At 37.9% G+C, this 20,077-nt stretch overlaps 1 protein-coding gene across 1 annotated transcript; it reads left to right on the forward strand.

The window, feature by feature from the left end:
* Positions 1-365: 365 nt before the first annotated feature.
* Positions 366-809, forward strand: LOC114300413 (uncharacterized). Its single transcript, XM_028245287.2, has one exon. It carries the CDS (start codon positions 366-368, stop codon positions 807-809), a length of 444 nt encoding a protein of 147 aa, XP_028101088.2.
* Positions 810-20,077: the final 19,268 nt, after the last annotated feature.

The raw sequence follows: 20,077 nt of genomic DNA on the forward strand, positions 1-20,077 counted from the left end.
ATGGCCAATCAAAAAGAAGGACCTTGGAAGATATGCTCAGAATGTGTGCATTGGATTTCCAAGGAAATTGGGAAACCTATTTGCCCTTGGCCGAGTTTGTGTACAACAACAACTATCACTCAAGTATTGGAATAGCTCCTTATGAAGCATTGTATGGTAGAAAATGCCGATCTCTGATTTGCTGGGCCGAAGTAGGTGATAGACTGTTGTTGGGACCGAAACTTATGCAAGAAACAACTAAGAAAGTGAAACTGATTCAATAACATTTGAAAACCGCCCAAAATCGCCAAAACAGTTACGCAGATGTCTGAAGGAGAGAGAAGGAATATGAAGTTGGTGATCATGTATTTATCAAAGTGACTCCAATGAAAGGGCAAACTCGATTTGCGGTTAAAGGAAAGTTGGCACCACGATACATTGGGCCGTATGAAATTATTGAGAAAATCAATCTTGTGCCATACCAAGTAGCCTTACCTCCGGTTATGGAGAACATGCATAATGTTTTTCATGTTTCGATGCTTCAGGAGTATTTACGGGATCCACACCATGTTATTAAGCCAACATATGTGCTTCTGAAGGATGACTATACGTATGAAGAAAGGCCAATTCAAATTGTGAACCGCCGAATCAAAAGACTAAGGCACAAAGAAATTCCATTGGTGAAAGTAGATTGGAAAAATCATGGAGGGACATATGCAACATGGGAAACAGAAGAGGATATGATGAAGAGATACCCTAATTTGTTCCCTCTAGACCCGATATTCTTTCAAAACAAAGGTCATTTGAGTTTGGAGGACCAAACTCTTTAAGAAGGGAAGACTGCAACAACCCCGACCTGTGATTAGCATATAATATTTGATTAAGAATGCCTAATAAGCAATCAAGATGAAATTTTATTTTAATTGCATGTGTTATATGTTATTTGCATTTATATCAGTCTGTTATAGAAAGATCTGTCTGTGGTTTTGTTTCATTAAGCGAATTGAAGGCTTATCGGCATCTGATCACGAAATTGACTTGGTTTTCATGTTATTTGGAATTTTTAGAACATTATGGTAGGTTCAATTGAAGTTCGATTGAGAACTAAATAATTAGAATAAAATAAATATAAGTATTTAATCTAACCAAGAATTAATTAATTCCACTTATGGTACCTATATAAGCTCAATGTTGTCTCTTACCACCATTATACACACACTTCACCATCTTTTTGTCATCAAAAACGTGAAAAGAGAGGGAGAGGAAGAGATTGAAGCTTAAGGAAGAAAAAAAAGAGAGGGATTGCTAGTCAATTGAAAGAAATTGGAAGAGTTGTGCAAGAAATTCCTAGAATTTAAAGAATTAGGCACTCTAGGTAAGAATTTTATTCCTAAAGTTTGTATTCAAGACATTAGCGTAAGAATTCTAGAGTTTAAAGTGTTTAAACATGAGAATTGAGCTAGAAATGAAGGAATTTAAGTCACACCATTCATGCATGCATATTTTCTTACATTTTCAACTTAATTTTCAAGAATTCTCACATGCATGTAGCAATTATACCTTAATTTTGGGAATTCGTCATGTTTTCCATCGTTTTACTTTATTTGATCATGATTTGGAGGGGTTGAATTCAATTCATCACATGCATGTTATGCTTTCAAAGTTTCAAGTTGAATTTTGGACAACTGATTTACTTCTGGGCCTTGATTTTGGGAAATAATCCTTAATTCTTAATGTTTCACACGTTTAGGAATGTTTTCTCAAGTTTTGAGCCCAAATGATGTGTTTTAAAGCTTTGAAATTAAGTTTTGTATCTTGAACATCAATATGAAAATTCCAAAATTCTGCATCATCGCTCGAGCGACAGAACCTGCGCTCGAACGACCACTCTTTGTTTTGCACTTTCACTCGAGCGACCAAAAGTTGGCCTGAGCGTAAAATTCATGCTTCCAGTACTTTTGTGGACATGGGCCTCTGTTTGAGCAAGGCAAACTGCGCTTGAGCGAAAGTGCCTATTTTTGAACCTTGTCTCGAGCAACCAGAAGTTGCGCTCGAGCGTAAAATGAGAGCTCCTAGAAGTTTTGAGTTTTGCTCACCGCTCGTGTGACCAAAGTTGCGGTCAAGCGACCACCCTTATTTTTAAACCTTAGCTCGAGCAAAGGAAGTTGCATTCGAGCGAAGACCCTATTTTCAGCCGTTTGGTTTGTTTGATTCATCTGATCTGCTATTGGAGCCATCTGTGAGTAATAACTCTGTAAAGTTATGTTTAACTTTAATTATTTTCGGATGATATGAAATGATCAAGTTTTTTGAAATGCTATGTTTTATATGAATGAATGATTGTCCAAGTATCTGAAATGTAGTTGTGGCATCCTTCGTATCACGTGATATACGTCATTTTATGGGTCATCGGAATGCCTTTATGGACGTCCTTTTATGGATTTTCAAAAGTGTCTCTGTGCACATGAGTCATCGGAATGCCTTTATGGCTGTCCCTTTATAGGTCATCGAATTTGTTAACGCTAATGGATGTACCACGTATGATCATGTGAAATATATGAACTTTGAACATGAATATGAATATGTATTTGTTTCTGACTATGAATCTGAATTCTGAATCTGTTATAGACATCATTCATTAAAACCTTTACTCTGTTTTTATTCATTGGGCTCTAGCTCACCCTATTATTTGTGTATGTAGGTGATTAGGCGCGAGACCAAGCCTAAGCTGTTACCTGGAGGTCAGTTTTGTCCAGCCAACCATAGTGCCACCCGTGGAGGTTCTGAAACCTGCTTCTGGTCAATGTTTTGTAATCCAGAATTCCATTAAAGTTTTCTTTCGTTTTATTTGTATGTTGGGCTAAGTCCTATTTTGGTTATATGTAAGTTAAGTGACGTAAGGTTGTTGCTTATATGACATCACGTTTATGTATATAAAATTTTAAATTTATATCCCATGTGTGTCTACACAGCTCTATGGACGTTATATGTTTGTATTTGGTTCTGCTAGCCCCTATATTTTGTTTAATTCATTCAGAGGCCTTTTGTAATCCCAGGATTACCGGCCCGTTAAGACGCTAAACCTATAAGGGCGGGTTTGGGTCGTGACAATGCACCTCAACCATGGCAATCAATTCTTCGTTTAGTCCCAAGCACTCTAATAGAAGACTATTTGCCCCTCTTTTATAAAGAGTATTCCCATATACTATAAACTGCATTGACTGTATTTAAGCTTTCTGCTGGCCTTCAAAGAAGGGCCAGTCAAATACTGAATGATTGGGTGTCTCCAATCCTACTCTTCCAAGTCATTTTGATTAGCTTCTACCAATATACCTTGTTTTGCAAAAGGTGGTATCAGTTTCTAGTATGTTTCTTGGCTCATGTCTATTTGAGTATAATCCCTTATTTTGAAATTCAAAGCTTTCTGGGCCACATCGTTGGCCTTGTGATTTATGAATCTTAGGTTGTAAGTAACATTTGCCACTTGGAAATGGGAAGACAAATGTACAGCAACAACATAGTATGGCAACATGCTTGCACTTTGACATTTAAAGACCCCTTTTACTTTATTAATTACCAACTGGGAATCTCCAAATATGTCAACTACAAGGACTTGTAAACCAATCAGTATCTCAAGTCTTATAACCAAGGTTTCGTACTCAGCTTGATTATTGGAAAAGGTGGTCTCATCAATTCTAAAACCATGTGTGGTTTCTTCCCCTTACGGCGATTTAATCACAACACCAATTCCAACTAGACCATTAGCCTTTGATCCATCAAACCAAATCCACTGTGTGAAGTTCCATTATTTCTTGACTTTCTGTTTCACATGGATGATCAGCTAAGAAGTTGGCCAATACTTGACCTTTTACTGCCTTTTGGGGGACATATTCCAAATGAAACTCTAACAAAGCTAAAATCCATTTGCTCATTCTTCCTCTTAATATCGGTCTAGATAACATATTTTTAACCAAATCTGTGATTGCAATTATCAAGACAGTAGTAGGCAAAAAATAATATCTTAATTTTATTTTTGCAAAGTACAAGGCCAGACACAGCTTTTCTATAAGTGAGTATTTACATTCATAAAAGTTTAAAAACCTACTAAGGTAATATACTGCTTGCTCTTTGCCCTCTTCATTGCCTTGGGCCAAAAAAACTCCCAATGATTCTTCAGTTGCAACAATGTATAACTTGAAAGGTCTGTCCTTGGTGGCATTAGCACTGGAGGATTGGCCAAATTTTATTCCTTTGAAAGCAGCTTGATGCTTTGTTGTCCACAAAAATTCTTCTTCATTTTTTAACTTCAACAAAGAAGAAAAAACTTTAGTTTTCCCAGCAGTGTTAGAAATAAATTTTCGAATAAAATTAATCTAACCAAGGAATTATTGCAATTCTCTTTTACTTGATGGAGGTTTGGCCTCAATGATGGCTTTGGCTTTGTTCTAATCAATTTGCTTTCCCTTCTTATGCATTATATACCCCAAGAAGTTTCCAGTTGATATACCAAAAGCACATTTAAGTGGGTTGAGCTTTACCTTGAATTTTCTTATTCTTTCAAAAGTTGCTGTCAGATAGACCAGATACTCTTCCATAGACTGAGATTTTACAACAATATCATTAATGTAACACTCTAAGTACCCTCCAATGAGATCATGGAAGATAGTGTTCATTGCCCTCTAATATGTTACCCCCGCATTCTTTAACCCAAATGGCATCTTAACCCACCCGAAGGTCCCAACGTTCCCAGGACACTTGAAAGTTGTCTTGTGAACATCCTCCTCTGGTATGCATATCTGGCTATAGCCAGAGTGTCCATCCATCATGGACAAAATCTTGTGTCCTGTTGAACTTTCCACTAGCAGATCAACTGCATGCATGAGGTACTCATCTTTTAGAATTGCCAAATTTAGATTTCTGAAATCAATGCATACACTCAATTTGACATTTTTCTTGATCACAGGCACGATATTGGACATCTACTCAACATACCTGGATGTTTTTATAAAGCCTACTTTGAGGAGCCCAGCAATCTCCTCCTTTACCTTTTGAACCATCTCAAGACTCATTCTTCTAGGTTTCTCCTTGTATGGCTTAAAGTTTGGCTTGACTGGAAGTCTATGTTCCACCAATGGCCTATCCAATCCAGGTAGATCATTCTAAAACCAAGCCAAACAATCCTTATATTGTTTTAGGATGACCAATAATTGGTCCCTGGCAATGGGATCCAACCAACCACTGATGTAGGTAGGTTGCTGTACTGAAGTTTCTCCTAGGTTGACTTCTTCCAAAGGATCTTGCATCTGAGTGCTTACCAACGCTTCTCCTCCAGCTTCTTCTAGCTTCAAAGTAACTTTTCCATCTTGATATGCCATAACCCTTCTTGGTTCAGCATCTTTATTTTCTTCTTCATAGACAAAATCTGTTAACAAAGTCTCTTCTTCATGTATTTCTTAGACTTTAGTTTCAATGTCCAACGCACAATACTTACTTAGAGCCAATGATTTGGCTTCTTGTTGCTGATGTTTCCAGCCTATCATCATGGCTTCCCTTTTTGTCTTTTGGGACTATTGCCTTAATGTCCAATGTGAAGAACTTTGATTAAAGCCAATGGCCTGGCTTCTTGATGCTCCTGCTTATTCATCATCAACACTTTCTTGTACCAAATGTTTCAGGTGTGCGACTTTCTCATCAGCCATTACTTTGGCTGTTGCACTAGGCTTCCTTAGCACACTTAATGGAGCCACCCATTCGGTATATAACTTTGTTTTTGAAAAATCTGCACATGCAATAAAGGGCTGTGGGCTTGCATTTATTTCCTCTGTTTCTTTATTGCTTAGGGCTATCATCACTTTCTAATGTAAAAAGGGAGGCACACACTTGTTGGTGTAGATCCAATCTCTACCAAGAAAGGCATTGTACTTGGCATTGTTGTTTATGACCAAAAAAGGAGTCATTGAATCCCTTGTCCCCACAATCAGATTAATGGGTAATATGCCCTGGGCCATATGCTTGTCCCCAGCAAAACCAACAATGGTTGTGGTCGTTGGGATCAATCTGGGGTTTCTCTTGCCTAATTTCCTCAAAGATGAATGAGGAAACAAGTTTAGTGCTGCCCTATTATCCACTAATGCCATGTTCATCTCTATCCCATCGAAGTATGCCTTAATATACAAGGGTTTAACATGTTGAGTCATTGAAAATATGGAATATTCAAAAGGGTAGGATAGGGTAACTATGCTCACCTCTTCATTATCTTTATCGGTCTCCATAGGCTTGGCTACTTCAGGCTCATCTTGGGCTATGCTAGTTTGTGAATCCTCACTGAAGACTTCTACAAGATCATCCTCCCAATTTTCTTCTACACCTTATTACGTGCTTCAGCTTTTGAATGACATCATACACTAATAGCTTATTTTCCATTATTCTCCAAATACGTTATTGTCTTTCTAGTTCTTAAATCTTGGGTGCTTAAATATTGTCCATGATTTAATGCAGATCAAGCACAAATTGACCTGGATGCAAAGAAACTACAAAGTTATGTGAAGGAGTAGTCCTTCTTGATTTTAGAAAAAGGTGTTCTTGCTGACAAGATCAGTCCGGGTGTTCTCAGATCTCTTGTGTCCCTAACAGACAAACCAAAGTAGGTTATGCGTGCCGAAGCAATAGTCAAACTCCTCACTTGTTATTAAAAATTGAATTAACCCTTTAGTATACATTTTGCTTCTCTGCATCAGCTCCTAGGCCTGATTGTTGATTAACTACCATACCACCCCTGATTGGACTGAAAGATCAAACTATAACAGCTCTCTTTCTCATATACCATTAGTAATTCTTGTTTAAGAATAGATGTGGTGTAGCTTTTTGTCTGCTGAAAGCTGATAATCAGAAAGCAAAAACCAAAAACACCCCTTCCCTACTAGCTTCCAGATAATTAGTTTTTTTTTTTTTCCAACTTATTAAGTTATTTTTGCCTAATAAGTTCTTAGTAGAAGCTACATCAAGCAGTCTGGCATAGACTTTGAAACTAAAAATAAAGAAAAAAAGCTACAAACAACTCATATAAGCTGGTACCAAACAGCCTCATAGGGAGCATATAATGTCTTGTGAAGTTTCTGTTTAGCAGGTTTGGACTCTTAAAACGGATTAATTTGCAATTTACATGCATCTTGGGATTATTAATGATAATGCAAAAGCTAGGCAACATGTATTCTTTTGTTTTGTTTGTTTTTTTTTTCCTTTTCTCTTTTCTCTCTCTCTCTCTCTCTCTCTCTCTCTCTCTCTCTCTCATTGTTGGAATTTTTTCTTTGGACTTTACTGCCTAGCAGTGATTTGCATGTTGTATCCTTTTTACATTAAATGTGAAGAACAATGTGTGCCTTTTACGAAATTCATAAATTTAGAGTTTTTGATAGCCCATGTGATTACACATGACCCTTATCCAAACACATGTTTCATGTTATACTCATAGAACCCTGCCCTATGTGTCGTTTCTATGTATGTCACTTTGTTTTGTGGGCACATATGATAACAATTTGTCTATTTTTCTCCTCTAATGTCCTAAGTTTTCTTCTTTCTTGCATTTCATGAGCCATGTTAGTTTCAGACTTCCTTTATAAAGTCTGGAGTTTTGTGATGAACTGTTCAAATGGTTGATAATATACGTAATGCCTTTGTCCTCTTGTTTCTTTCTTGTTCCTTCTGTGAATGTTCAAATCATCAAAATGGTTAAGCTAGTCTTGTTAAAAAATACTTGAGGGAATGAACATTGGTCCCCTTTGAAATGTTTATGTTGACAGAAATTACAATTTTTTATTGTGCCTAAAATTTTCTGTGTAAGCTTGTTGATTTTCTTGATTCTTAATAATTGATATCACTTCATTTGTTATTGTAGTTCCTTGAATGATCCATTTCCTTGTATTGATTCGATTTAAAAGACCAAATTGGGATTGATTTGATCTTTGTTTTTTTGTTTTCATTAAGCCCTTACTCAGAGAAGCATAGTGTTTTCTCTTTTATTTTAGATGAGAGGTGTTTGATAAATTTCCAATTCGAAATAGTGACAAATTGAGTATACTTTAGAGACAGTGACAAAGGAATCTTCAAGGAAATGGAGATAATTCTCTAGGAAGGTAAGCTTCATATGTTAATATATATATATATATATATATATGATATGTACTTTTGAGACCAAATGAATTGCTGAAATATTGATATGATAATGGCAAGTGGCTGTAGTTTTGTGACAATGTACAATGGACAAATTCACCATAATCTCTTATTTACCTTTGTTTTAACAAATGTGCAATTTGATGCATCATCTTAAATGAGATGCTTATGGTTTTTTTGTTCCTTAGTCACACTTTAGTTTTGACCTTTGCAGTCTTCTGGAAGATTTGTTATGGAAATAACAAACAAATAGATAGGGCAAGGATACAATTATACAATCTTATAGGAGAATTGTTGTTCTAACTGATAGATTTTGCAAATAAATTTTGCGAACAGCTTGAAATGGAAGTTTTGGAAGTATTAAGAATAATTTTTTTTGTTTCAAAAGTGCCTTTTGAGTCTGTTAGTTTGTATAGCACTGCTGAATTCAATGTCAAGTGATGCACTAACCATAGCTCTTTGCAACTCCAGTCCTCCATTGAATTTTTTTTGGATAATGATTCAGTTATCTTTTAACAAGATACTTGATATACATTCAAGATGAATGGTGGTTGGATTCCTATGATCAGAAGGAGGGCGATAAGAAATCAAGATGATTTTTGCAAGAGGACAGAGGTGATTACCATTTTTGTGGGCAATATCCCTGAGTCCATGGATGCTAAAGGATTATTCAGTCTTTTTAGAAAGTTTGGCGTAGTCAAGGATGCGTTCATACCAGGGAAGAGGAGAAGAGTTTCAGGTTCCAGATTTGGTTTTGTGTGATACGATTATGAGGTGGCGACAGAGATGGCGATTGAGAAGGCTGATGGTTTGTGGTGTGATAACAACGTGCCGAAAGTTAAAAGAGTAGAGTTTCAAAACCGCATGCTCTGGCTCATCGAGAGAAGGGGATGCTAAACAGAGGAGATGAAGGCAGAGTGATGCATCAGCGGCCTCAAAGGCAGCAATGGCAGGATAATGGGGTTAAGCAATCATATGCAGAAGCATTAGTGAGTGGAGGAGTACGTGACAGTGAGAAGTTGGTGATCAGAGCTTATGAAGAAGGAAACAAATGGCTTTACGAAAGTTTAGTGGTGAAGTTGAGTAGCTTCTTAGCTGTGGAAGTGGTCAAAGCAGAACTACATAATAGGGGAATGCGGGCTGCTATTGTTAGGGACAATGGAGGAAGAATAGTAGTGCTAACTGTTAATTCTGTTCAACAGATAAAGGAAGGGAAGGAACAAATAGACGAGTGGGGTAAGAAGTGGTGTGATTCAGTTGATGAGTGGGGGAAGAGCCAGTTTGAGGAGCAAGAGAGATGTGTCTGGTTAAATTGCTTTGGCATACCAATCAATCTTTGGAGTGTGACGACTTGTAAAAGCATTAGAATCTATTGGGGGACTGTTGTTCAATTCCAAGTGGATATTACTAGCCCACAAAATTTCCACCATGGAAGTGTACGAATAATCACAAGATGTATGGAGTTGATTAATTCGGTAGTCTTTTTGGAATTCAAAGGTAAATCTATACCAGTACAGATCTGTGAAGAACTACCAAAGTGTTTGTTTCCTACTTCCAATGAAAGCCGAGGGAAGGAGATGATGCAGTTGAAATCTAAAGGTTGTGAGACTGTGGAGGTGGATTTGGTGTCTGGCAATGGTGGGACGACGAGGTGTGATTACAGAGGTACTGTCGCAAGGGAGAAGGAGGTGGTTGGTGAAGATGATGAGGTCAGCAGGCTTCAAGAAACAGAGGTTGGTAGATCAGATGTGATACGTAGGGGTTATGATGGGAAGTATGCACTAGATGAAGCTATGGTGGGTATAGGAAAGCGTAAGGTAGGCGCTGGGTCCAAAGAAGAGGGTATGAATCAGGAAGTCAATTCACAGCAGGTAATGATGACCAAAATTAAAAAATTAGATGGGGCTGTTGACAATACTGGACTTGCAAGTGCAGTGAATGGGCCGGAGGGGGTCACACCAAATATAAATTTGGAAGTAATTCTTGAAGGCCTGCAAGTTGGGCCTCAGCCTAGCAGATTACAAGTTGGGTTAGGCTCGGATTTGAGTGACTGTGTGGCCTAAACACAACTCAGACCATCTGAGGCCCATGTCTCCCATTTATCACATTCCAGTATGGTTACAAGGGTTGGGAAAAATTCAAAGAACAAGGCAGCAGTTGGTACTAAAGGTAATATATCACGGCAAAAGGGCATAGGGATAAAGAAAGGCTCCTGCTCTGTAGGCGGCCTTAGCAAACAAAGAAGCATGGTTGGAAGGCTTGGTTTTCAAAGAGGGGCACTATTCAGAGCTTCAGCAGTAACAGCTGCAGCTGCTACTTCTTTGTCTTCGTCTCAGAGTCATGCAACACAAAGGAGGAAAAATTTAATGGAGGAAGCACAAGCAGCAGTGAAGATAGGAAAACTGTTGGGTTTGCAATGTCAAGGTAAAGAGGATGAGCTAGTCAACAAGATAGTGGAACTTAAAGAAAATGATTTACAAAGAATTGCAGGTGAGGAAGGGGCAGTCAGACCTTAACAGGTTGTTAAGTAGGAAACTAAGGAGAAAATATAAGTTTATTATGCAGATTTTATCTTGGAATATTAGAGGGTTGAGAAGGTCACAAAAGAGGGGCAAAATAAAGAATTTGGTGAAGGATAGAAGAGTGGATGTCTTACTTTTACAAGAAACCAGAAGGAATTCAATGGAGGAGCATTTTGTGAGATCTATGTGGCATTTTGAAGAGATGGGTTATATGATGGTGGATTCAGAAGGAAGTGCAGGAGAGTTGATGTGTATTTGGAGGCCACAAGTGTTTGAGCTAAAAGACTACTGCAGTAGTAAGCACTTCATTCTACTCTCAGGTACCTTGGCTCAACATTTTGATTGTGTGATTGTTAATATATATGCTCCAAATGAGGTGTTGGGGAGTAAGAAGCTATTGGATTCCCTTGTCTGCTTACAACCCCATTTTCCAAATCCATGGTGTATGGGTGGTGATTTTAATGAAATCAAATTATTGAGTGAGAGGAAAGGGTGTTCAAGAAGAGAGAGAGGGATGAAGGAGCTCAATGAGTTTGTGGAACAGTTGGAGTTGTCTGATTTGCCTATATTAGGCAGAAAATTTACTTGGTGTAATGCATTGGAAGTGGATAGGTGGAGTAGGATAGATAATTTTTTATTAGACTTCCTTTGGCTGGAAAATTTTTCATTTAATCAATGGGGATAACCTAGAACAATTTTAGACCATTCTCCAATTTTGTTGAAGGAAGATGATAGGGATTGGGGTCCTAAGCCATTCAAATTCATTAATGCTTGGACATCATATCCTACATTCTTGACTGAAATCAAGCACATTTGGGAGGTCACACAGGTTTCAAGATGGGCAGGGTATAGATTAATGAGGAAGCTATCCTTCTTAAGGGGTCACTTAAGGGTGTGGAATAGGGAGGTTTTTGGTAATATCGATACTACATTGAGGTCAACAGAACAAGAACTACATGAATAGGATTTGAAGGCAGAAATTAGATCTCTGGATGTGCTGGAAACAATAAGGAGAGAGGTTAGAAGTCAGGTATGGAAGCTTAGTAGAGATAAGGAAAGAATATGGCATCAAAAGTCTAGATTGCTGTGGGCTAGGTGTGGTGACAGAAATACTAGATTTTTCCATCTTATGGCAAGTAGTAGGCAGAGAGTGAACTTGATAGATTCTATGACAATGGAGGGAGTGAGACATGAAAATCCAACTCAGGTGAAACAAGCAGTGCTTAGTCATTTCAAAAACCATTTTGCTGAAAGTTGGACTTCTAGGCCACAAATTTCTGGACCTTTTGTTACAGTTTCTCCGGAGGTAGCAGTGGGTTTAGAAGCAATGTTTACTGAAGAAGAGATCTGGGCAGCTATTCAGGATTGTGATGGGAACAAGGCTCCTGGCCCAGATGGTTTTAACGTAGCTTGCATTAAAAAATGTTGGGAATAATGAAAGGTGATATATTGCAAATAATGTATGAGTTTCACACAAATGGGAAGCTGGCAAGGGGCAACAGTTCTTTCATGGTGCTCATACCCAAGAAGGACAATCCCATAGGCTTGGTGGAGTATAGAACCATCAGCTTAGTTACCTCAGTGTACAAGATTTTGGCCAGGGGGCTATCTAGAAGATTAAAGAAGGCCCTTCTCTCTGCGATAGATGAAGTGCAGTCAACTTTTGTCAGTGGTAGATATTTCGTAGATGGGATGTTAATAACAAATGAAGTTGTGGATTGGTGGAAAAAGTCTGAGAAGAAAGGCATCATCTTAAAATTGGATTTTGAGAAAGTCTGTGATTCAATAAATTGGGAATTCTTGTTGGCAATGATGAGAAATTTTGGATTTGGTGTCAAATGGATTAGGTGGATGAAAGCTTATATCTCTACAACTATGGTGTCAGTTCTTGTCAGTGGTGCACCTACAGAGGAGTTCTAGCCACAAAAGGGGTTAAGGCAAGGGGATCCCCTTTCTCCATTCTTGTTCATTATTGCTGCAGAAGGGCTTAATTTGCTACTTGCTAGGGCTAAAGTACTGGGTTTATGTAGGGGTGCTACTGTTGGTTCCTATGATGTGAGTGTTTCACATCTCCAATTTGTTGATAATACTATTATATTCTGTGAAGGGGATATTGAGGATATTTCGAATATTAAGAGGGTGTTGAGATGTTTTGAAGTGATGTCTAGGTTAAGAATTAATTATCATAAAAGTGTAGTGTGTGGTGTGGGCTTCCAAGAAGATCAATCTAAGGAGTTTGCTAGGGTTTTGAATTGCTTAACTAAGAAATTACCCTTTTCTTTCCTTGGTCTCCATTTAGGGGCTAATCCTAGGAAACAGAGTACTTGGGACCCAGTTGTGCAGAAGGTCAAGAAAAAGCTGGCCTCTTGGAAGAGGAAGCTTCTTTCCTATGCTAGGAGATTGACCTTGATCAAGTCAGTCCTCGCTAATTTGCCAATCTATTTTCTTTCTCTCTTTAGAATGCCTAAGGGTGTTGTTAAAGCCTTAGTCGAGTTGAAGTCATCTTTTTTGTGGGGAGGGAATGTTAATAAAAGGAAAGTGCACTTGGTCAAATGGAAGGAGATCACAAAAATTAAAAGTCAATGAGGTTTGGGTGTGAGAGACTTAGGAGAGGTGAATGAATGCTTGCTATTGAAGTGGTGGTGGGGCTATGGTAATGAAGATTTAGCTTTGCGGAAAACTATGGTTTGTTTAAGGTATGGTAGGAATGGAGGAGGTTGGCTTCCAGATCTGAACTTTTCAAGTGGGATGTCCATAGTCTGGTTGGACATTATGAAATTGCTCTAAGAAAATCAGCAATTTGGGGATTTCTATGGTAAGCATTTTAGAATTAAGGTTGGAAATGAAAGGAGAATCTTGTTTTGGCAGGATAAATGGCTTAACAATAGTGACCTGAAGATTCAATTCCCTAGGCTTTATAGTCTATCCACTGAGAAAGAGGAGACCCTTTAGCAAATCAGTACTAAGAAGAGTAATATGGGGCTGTGGCAGCTTAAATTTAGAAGGTAGTTATTTGTATGGGAAGCTGAGGAGCTGTAGAGATTGATGGAGTTGTTGGATACATCTACAGTGCTAAGGTTTGATTGTGTTGACTCTTCCTTTTGGTTAGCAAATAGTTCAGCCCTTTTTTCTGTCTCTTCTGTGAGAAGATGGTGGGATGCTCAAATAGGGACTGGTCAGGTTGTGCCTAAAGGGGTATGGGTCGGTTTAGCTCCGCCAAAAATGCAGTTCTTTTGTTGGTTGGCTTAGAAAGGCAGAATAAAGACTGTAACCTTCCTTTAGACGATTGGGGTGCTACCTGTTTCAGCAAATAATATGTGTGTTTTGCCAAGCTGAGGTGGAATCCTTGAATCATGTGCTTATGTTTTGTCCACTAGTGTGGAAATGTTGGTCTCAAATGATAAGATGGAGTGGTCAGGTTTGGCCAATCCCTAGATCAGTTCAGGACTTGCTACAGTGGTGGTCTATTGGTAAGAGTAAGCATTGGGTCTCTAGATTATGGGAGATAGTTCCAGTTGTTATGTTATGGTCAGTTTGGAGATTGCGAAGTGAATGTATGTTCAAAGGGGTACAACCCATTTTTGATGATTTTTGTGATAAAGTAAAGGTACAGCTTGCTTTGTGAGTTTGGAGGTTGAGTATACAGTTGATGATATTGTTTGCAATTTCAATCAGATCAGGTTATCTATTCAGACCCTTTGTAATTCTGCTTCAGGTCCTCTGCTGTAAGGTGCTTGATTTAGCTACTTTAATGTGTGAATGGTCTAGTCTGGTCTGGTTTGATTCTGCTTCAGGTCCTCTGTTATGCTGATTGTTGTTGCTGCTTTGATTCTGCTTTGGTGGAAGTCTGTTGCTAGGTTGCTCTTCTGCTGCTCCGCATCTGATATGGTCTGCTGATCTGTGGATGCTTCAATAGATGAAGGTCAATGTGTTAGGTGGTTATTTAGGTTGTATACTGATCTGCAGTGCTACTCCAATTTCTACTGCTGGTTTAGCTTCGTTCTAATCAGTTTTGGTTCTTGGAGTCTTCATTCAGGAAATGTGCTGCTAAGGGTAGAGGTGTAGTCATTTGGATGCAGGGGAGCTATGCCAAGTGCTGTGTAGTCTGGGATCTTGGTGACTTCTTTCAGTGAGGACTGCAATTGGTTTTTTGGGTGGTTTGCTGGTAGGTAGCTCCTTTCTGGTCTATATCTGAGTTGGTCTGCTGCTAGTGGCAGATTTGCATCTGGTTGGTCTATTTTAGCAGCTAGGAGGTTGGAGCATGTCTATCTGCTGCTGATTTTGGAAATCAATTATGAAGTGTCGAAATTGATCTGCTGCTGTTTGTCTATCTATTGCTGTTGTTTGTCTATCTATTGCTGCTGTTGCCTATTTATCATTTAGGTGTTGCTTATGCTTTGTTTTGTGTTGTTGGTTTCTCACCAACTTGGAGGTTGGAGCTTTTTCTAGCTCCAAGCTCCTCTTTATTGATGTTTTGCCTTTCATATGTAATTTATATGTGGTTCATCAATAAAGATTTCTTTTGCCGATAAAAAAAAAAGTGATGCACTAACCATGTAATGTTTGTTGATGAATCGTCTAATCACAAAGGCTCCATTCAGTTGTTAGGAAAAGAAAGCAAAGTACAGGAGAAATCAACTTTCCCATAACTTTTTTCCATGTTCATTTAGTTAGAAAGTTGTGGGACTCATAAATTAAACACTTCCCACTAGGATATGTTTTCCCAAAAAAAATTGTTTCGGGAACTTTTAATTTTAAAGGCTATAATATACTTATATTTTGGGATCTTACGACATTTGCAGGTTAGCTTTGTGACTTTATGGAATTTTTTTTACATGATTTGTGTTTGGACATGTATTTATCAAATCATCAAAACAAGGGTTCAAGTGTTATGTAATCACATGATTTTATTTATGTGTAATTATTCAGAGATCTAAATTTATTTTGAAAATTGAGTTTGATTTTGATCCCTAAAGTTCTCACCTTTTTTTCTATTCTTCCAAGCACTTTAATGAACTAAAGACTTTAATAGAAACTATTCAAAGCATCTATGTGGCAAAATCAACTGTTGCTAGTTGAACAAGTAGATTTCAGTAATCTATGATTATTGTCTAAGACACATTTTCTTTGATAAGTAAAATAAATTGTATTAAAAACCACTGAAAAATGGCACAATTTTTGTTTGAAAAACATGTATAAAAAAGAGTGATGCTAAATGCCTAAATAGTGAATGCAATAAATCACCTATAGAGTTTGTGTTTTTTTTTAAAGAGCTCATTTTGGTTTTGCTTGTACAAAATTTCAATTGAAATTTCATTTTCTTACAATTTTATTTAATTTAGGCTACCCACAATGTTGGAGGTCATGTAGTAAGTGCAGATATAATACAAAATTCTATCCTTGGATGCCGCATGTCTCATCTTGGACAGGTATATTCCTTGCTACGGATTTTGTTTTGAAGCTTTTTTCCTTTCTTGAAGTCCTTGGTGTTCATTTTGTTATAGTCTTTGAAGTTAAGCTTTTACTACATCAGATCAAGAGTGTTATACGATATTAAGATTTGTATTAGATTGAAGGGACAATTTTGTGGGACTGTTACTAGGCTTGTTATGATGTATATTGTATTGAATATTGGCAGTTAAGAAATAACATGCTTAGTAAGCGAAAAAAGTTGAAATGAGAATGTTGGGATGGATGAGTGGTGTGACAAGAAATGATTTTTCAAGAAATATTTTTGTCCCTGAGTTATTGGTTTTTGTACTTATGTGAAGTTTCCTTTGTCATGCAGACAAGAAATGCAATAGGATTAGTTGCTCCAACTATTGCTGCGGGTTTAGGTGCCTTAACACATACAATGGGCACCCTCGTCCCTATGATAGAAGGAAGTGGATTTGCTACAGCTGCAGCATCAACTGCTATAGGAACTGTTGTCGGTAGTTTTAGATAATCTCTTAATAGTTGTTGATATGTTTAGAAAGTTAGATATGCATAATTTTGGATAGTTTAAACTTTTTGTATAGTTTAGAACTTAAGGATATAGTTTCCGAATGTTTGGAATGTATAGACAATTGTTGAATGTTTATAATTTATGGATATAGTTTCTTTTTTATATTTCAAATAATATTTTGGTGGTTGATTGATTTTTTGTGAATGTTTGTTTGTAATATTTGTTAGATTGTACAAAATTGGTCAAATAGAACCTGTTGAATTTTAAAAAAAAAATTAAAAAAAATTACGTATTCTACGGCAGGCATAATAAATCGTTGTATTGCATATTTTATGACGCGCAATCAGCGTTGTTATTTGTCTCACCAATTAACGACGTGCAAAAATAGTCGTAGAAAAAGTAATAAGGACGTACAAAATTTGCCATTAAATAGTTTTTAACGGCGTGCTATAGCATGTCGTAGAAAAAGTAACGACGCACAAAAATCTGTCATTAAATAATTTTTAACGGCGTACGAAGCATGTCGTTGAAAGTGAATGACTTTCTATGACTGGTCATAATATGACACGTGCTACACGTCGTAGAATGGTTTTTACAGCGTGCATTGTGTGCCGTAAAAACCCTTTTTTGTTGTAGTGAATTGGGTTGATTCTAATGAATTTGAAGTCAATATAACCATTCATGTAAAGAATTGTCATGAATTTGTGTGATCAAGCATGTAACATGTTAAATATGGAGAATTAAGCACCAAATCACACATGCGTACATAGTCTTGTTGAGTTTCATGACTTTGAGCATTATATATACCATTTGAAGTAGCATTAAAGTCCATAATTAACATGCATGCATGATTGAGGAAGATATGAAGTTTGTATGAGGTTGAATGCATGAGTTTTGAAATTGACGAAAGGAATTGGGAATGATTTTGAAAATGGACCATGATTTTGAACAATTGGTCTCATATTGCTTATGTTCTAATGTTATGTAATGTGTTCCTATGTTTTTGTACCAAAAACACGAGCTTTGGACCTTTGAATATCAAGTTTGAGCTTTAAACAGAATTCTGGAAAACCCAGAATTTGACCTGTCCACACGAGCGAGGAAAGCCTCGCTCGAGCATGAAATTGTAAATCTGAGAAGTTTTGCAGAAATAGCACGATGGCTCGAGCGGCCGAATCTACACTCGAGCATATCCTGCTTTGCATGACTCCTCGCTCGAGCGTTAAAAGTCTCGCTCGAGCGTAAATTACAAGCGACCAGAACTTTTGCAAACCAAAAGGGTCCGCTCGAATGACCAAAGCTGCGCACGAGTGGAGAGCCTTGTTTCAGAAATGTTGAAAAGTTGAATCATGTTTCGTTTTCCGTTCTCTTTCACTTTTAAACACTCTTAGGCATGCAATGGGCATTGCAAAGGACCTAAAAGGATAAGAAAGTGGCCTAAGAGAAATAAATAAATTAAGAACGGATTGAATCGCTTGTAACCTAATATGTTATGAAATGTGTAGTGTCAAGCGCAAGGGCAAATCTGCCGGTAGAACATTATGAGTAATGTCTTAATAAAGATGTGTTCAAGTACGTTATTTTCCAAACGTTACTTCTATATGAGCCTTATGGATTTGTATTTTGAATTGTGGATAAGTCAGTCTTTTGCATAAGATTAATTGAATACGAATATGATCACGATCACGGATATGTGACACAGATAAATACGAATATGAAAATGAATTGGTTCAAAGGCCGTTTGACATGAATGATTGTGCCAAAGGCCGTTTGACATGAATAATTGGGCCTAAGACCATTTGAATGAATGATTGGGGCAAAGGCCGTTTGACATAAATAATTGGGCCAGGGGCCATTTGACATGAATAAATGGGCCAAAGGCCGTTTGACACAAACAAATTGGGCTCGAGGCCATTTGATAAGATTGAATTGGGCCTGAGGCCGTTTGATACTGTAGACACGCCCGGAGAGCTCTCGAGAAAATCTCGTTTTGTTCTCTAGCTACTACAGTTCGGACTCAATGTCACGGTTCTGAATCTAATCTCGCAAAGTGCAATGCAAGACTGATAAATCACCAAAGAGTTCAAATCCGGCAAATCGTTTTGGAAAACTGATTTTTAAGAAAGAAGTGCCAAACATGGACTGCTTTGCCAGATACAGAGTCGCCACCTAAATATTTTAGTTTGGGGAAATTTAGGAAACCCTGACTCGCGTCTAAGGCCACGTGTCCATCATCACCAAAGTTGCCTCGGCTCGGGAACTTAGGTACGAGAGGGGAAGGTCATGCAATGAGCACCCCCGCTCGCCCGATCAAAGATCGGCTTGTGCTAAGCATGATATCTTGTTTTTGAAAACACATGCGTTCTTATTCTGGTTATTAGCTAGTATTACTAAGTGATGCGCACAACACACAAGTATAGACTAGATCGCCTAATTTGGAACAAAGCATTGCATATCCGTTTGTTTGGAAAATGATTTGAAGTTTACTACTCGCAAGTAGGCTAAAATGCGGATTTGATGAATTGTTCCAATTCAAGTAATCCACCCATAAGCATTCAGGCAGTTATATCACATAAGCAATTAGCCTCATGGGAAGCATGCTTTCATGGCAATCGATAACACACATGCAGTATGCTAAAGCGTAAACACTCACAGTGTACTCCGAGCCAAAACAAAGAACTAGTTAGTAATCATGTATGATCCTAGCTCATGTTAAGATGGCTAATGCAACACATGTAAAATGCAACTAGAAATAGGCTCGACTAATCTAAAATGGCATGTGAAATGCGACAATTGATACATGTATTCAACTTTGGAATTGAAATGCAATGCAGTTACCATGATGCGTCGATGCATGCAACACAGATGAATGGATGCAAACATGCAAGCATCAGGATGCTAAATGAAATATGCCCTAAAACTAACCATCGTAAGTGGTTAAGTAAAAGGGAGAAAGAAATGGGGGTTGGAAGACATGCATCACACACGCGCACACTTATTACAAAATTGTGCCCTCTCGGCGGAGGGACCGAAAGAATAATACAAATCATCTAATTAACTAACTAACAAGCTAATTAATTATTACACAACCCTTAACTAATTAAACAAATTAATTAAGCTATGAAAACAGTAAAACAGCCTCAGGAAGAGGGACGAATGCATGCTCGGTCGGCTTTGCTCGGAAATCCGTTGCCATGCCTCATGTTGCCTCTGTTTGCACTGCTTTGCACCTCTAAAAATTGTGAAAAGTCCTGTGATGCTCTAGAACCACTTCATGGACATGCTGAGAGTCCATTGGCCAAATGGAAAGGCCATCGGCCAAGAGATGATGGTCATCGACCAAAAATAAGGCTCTCGGCCAGACATTGTTAGCCGATCGGCACTGAATATGGTCGATCGGCCGTTTATTCCTGCTGACTGCTCCTTTCGCTGCAACAGAGGACAAACAGAGCATGGCAAT

Source organism: Camellia sinensis, chromosome 14 (assembly GCF_055761805.1).
Source record: "Camellia sinensis isolate YWXY chromosome 14, ASM5576180v1, whole genome shotgun sequence".
Classification (NCBI taxonomy): Eukaryota; Viridiplantae; Streptophyta; class Magnoliopsida; order Ericales; family Theaceae; genus Camellia; species Camellia sinensis.

Excerpts from the sequence above, each read along its gene's own strand:
- LOC114300413 (XM_028245287.2), top strand. The coding sequence starts at position 366 with ATGAAAGGGCAAACTCGATTTGCGGTTAAAGGAAAGTTGGCACCACGA.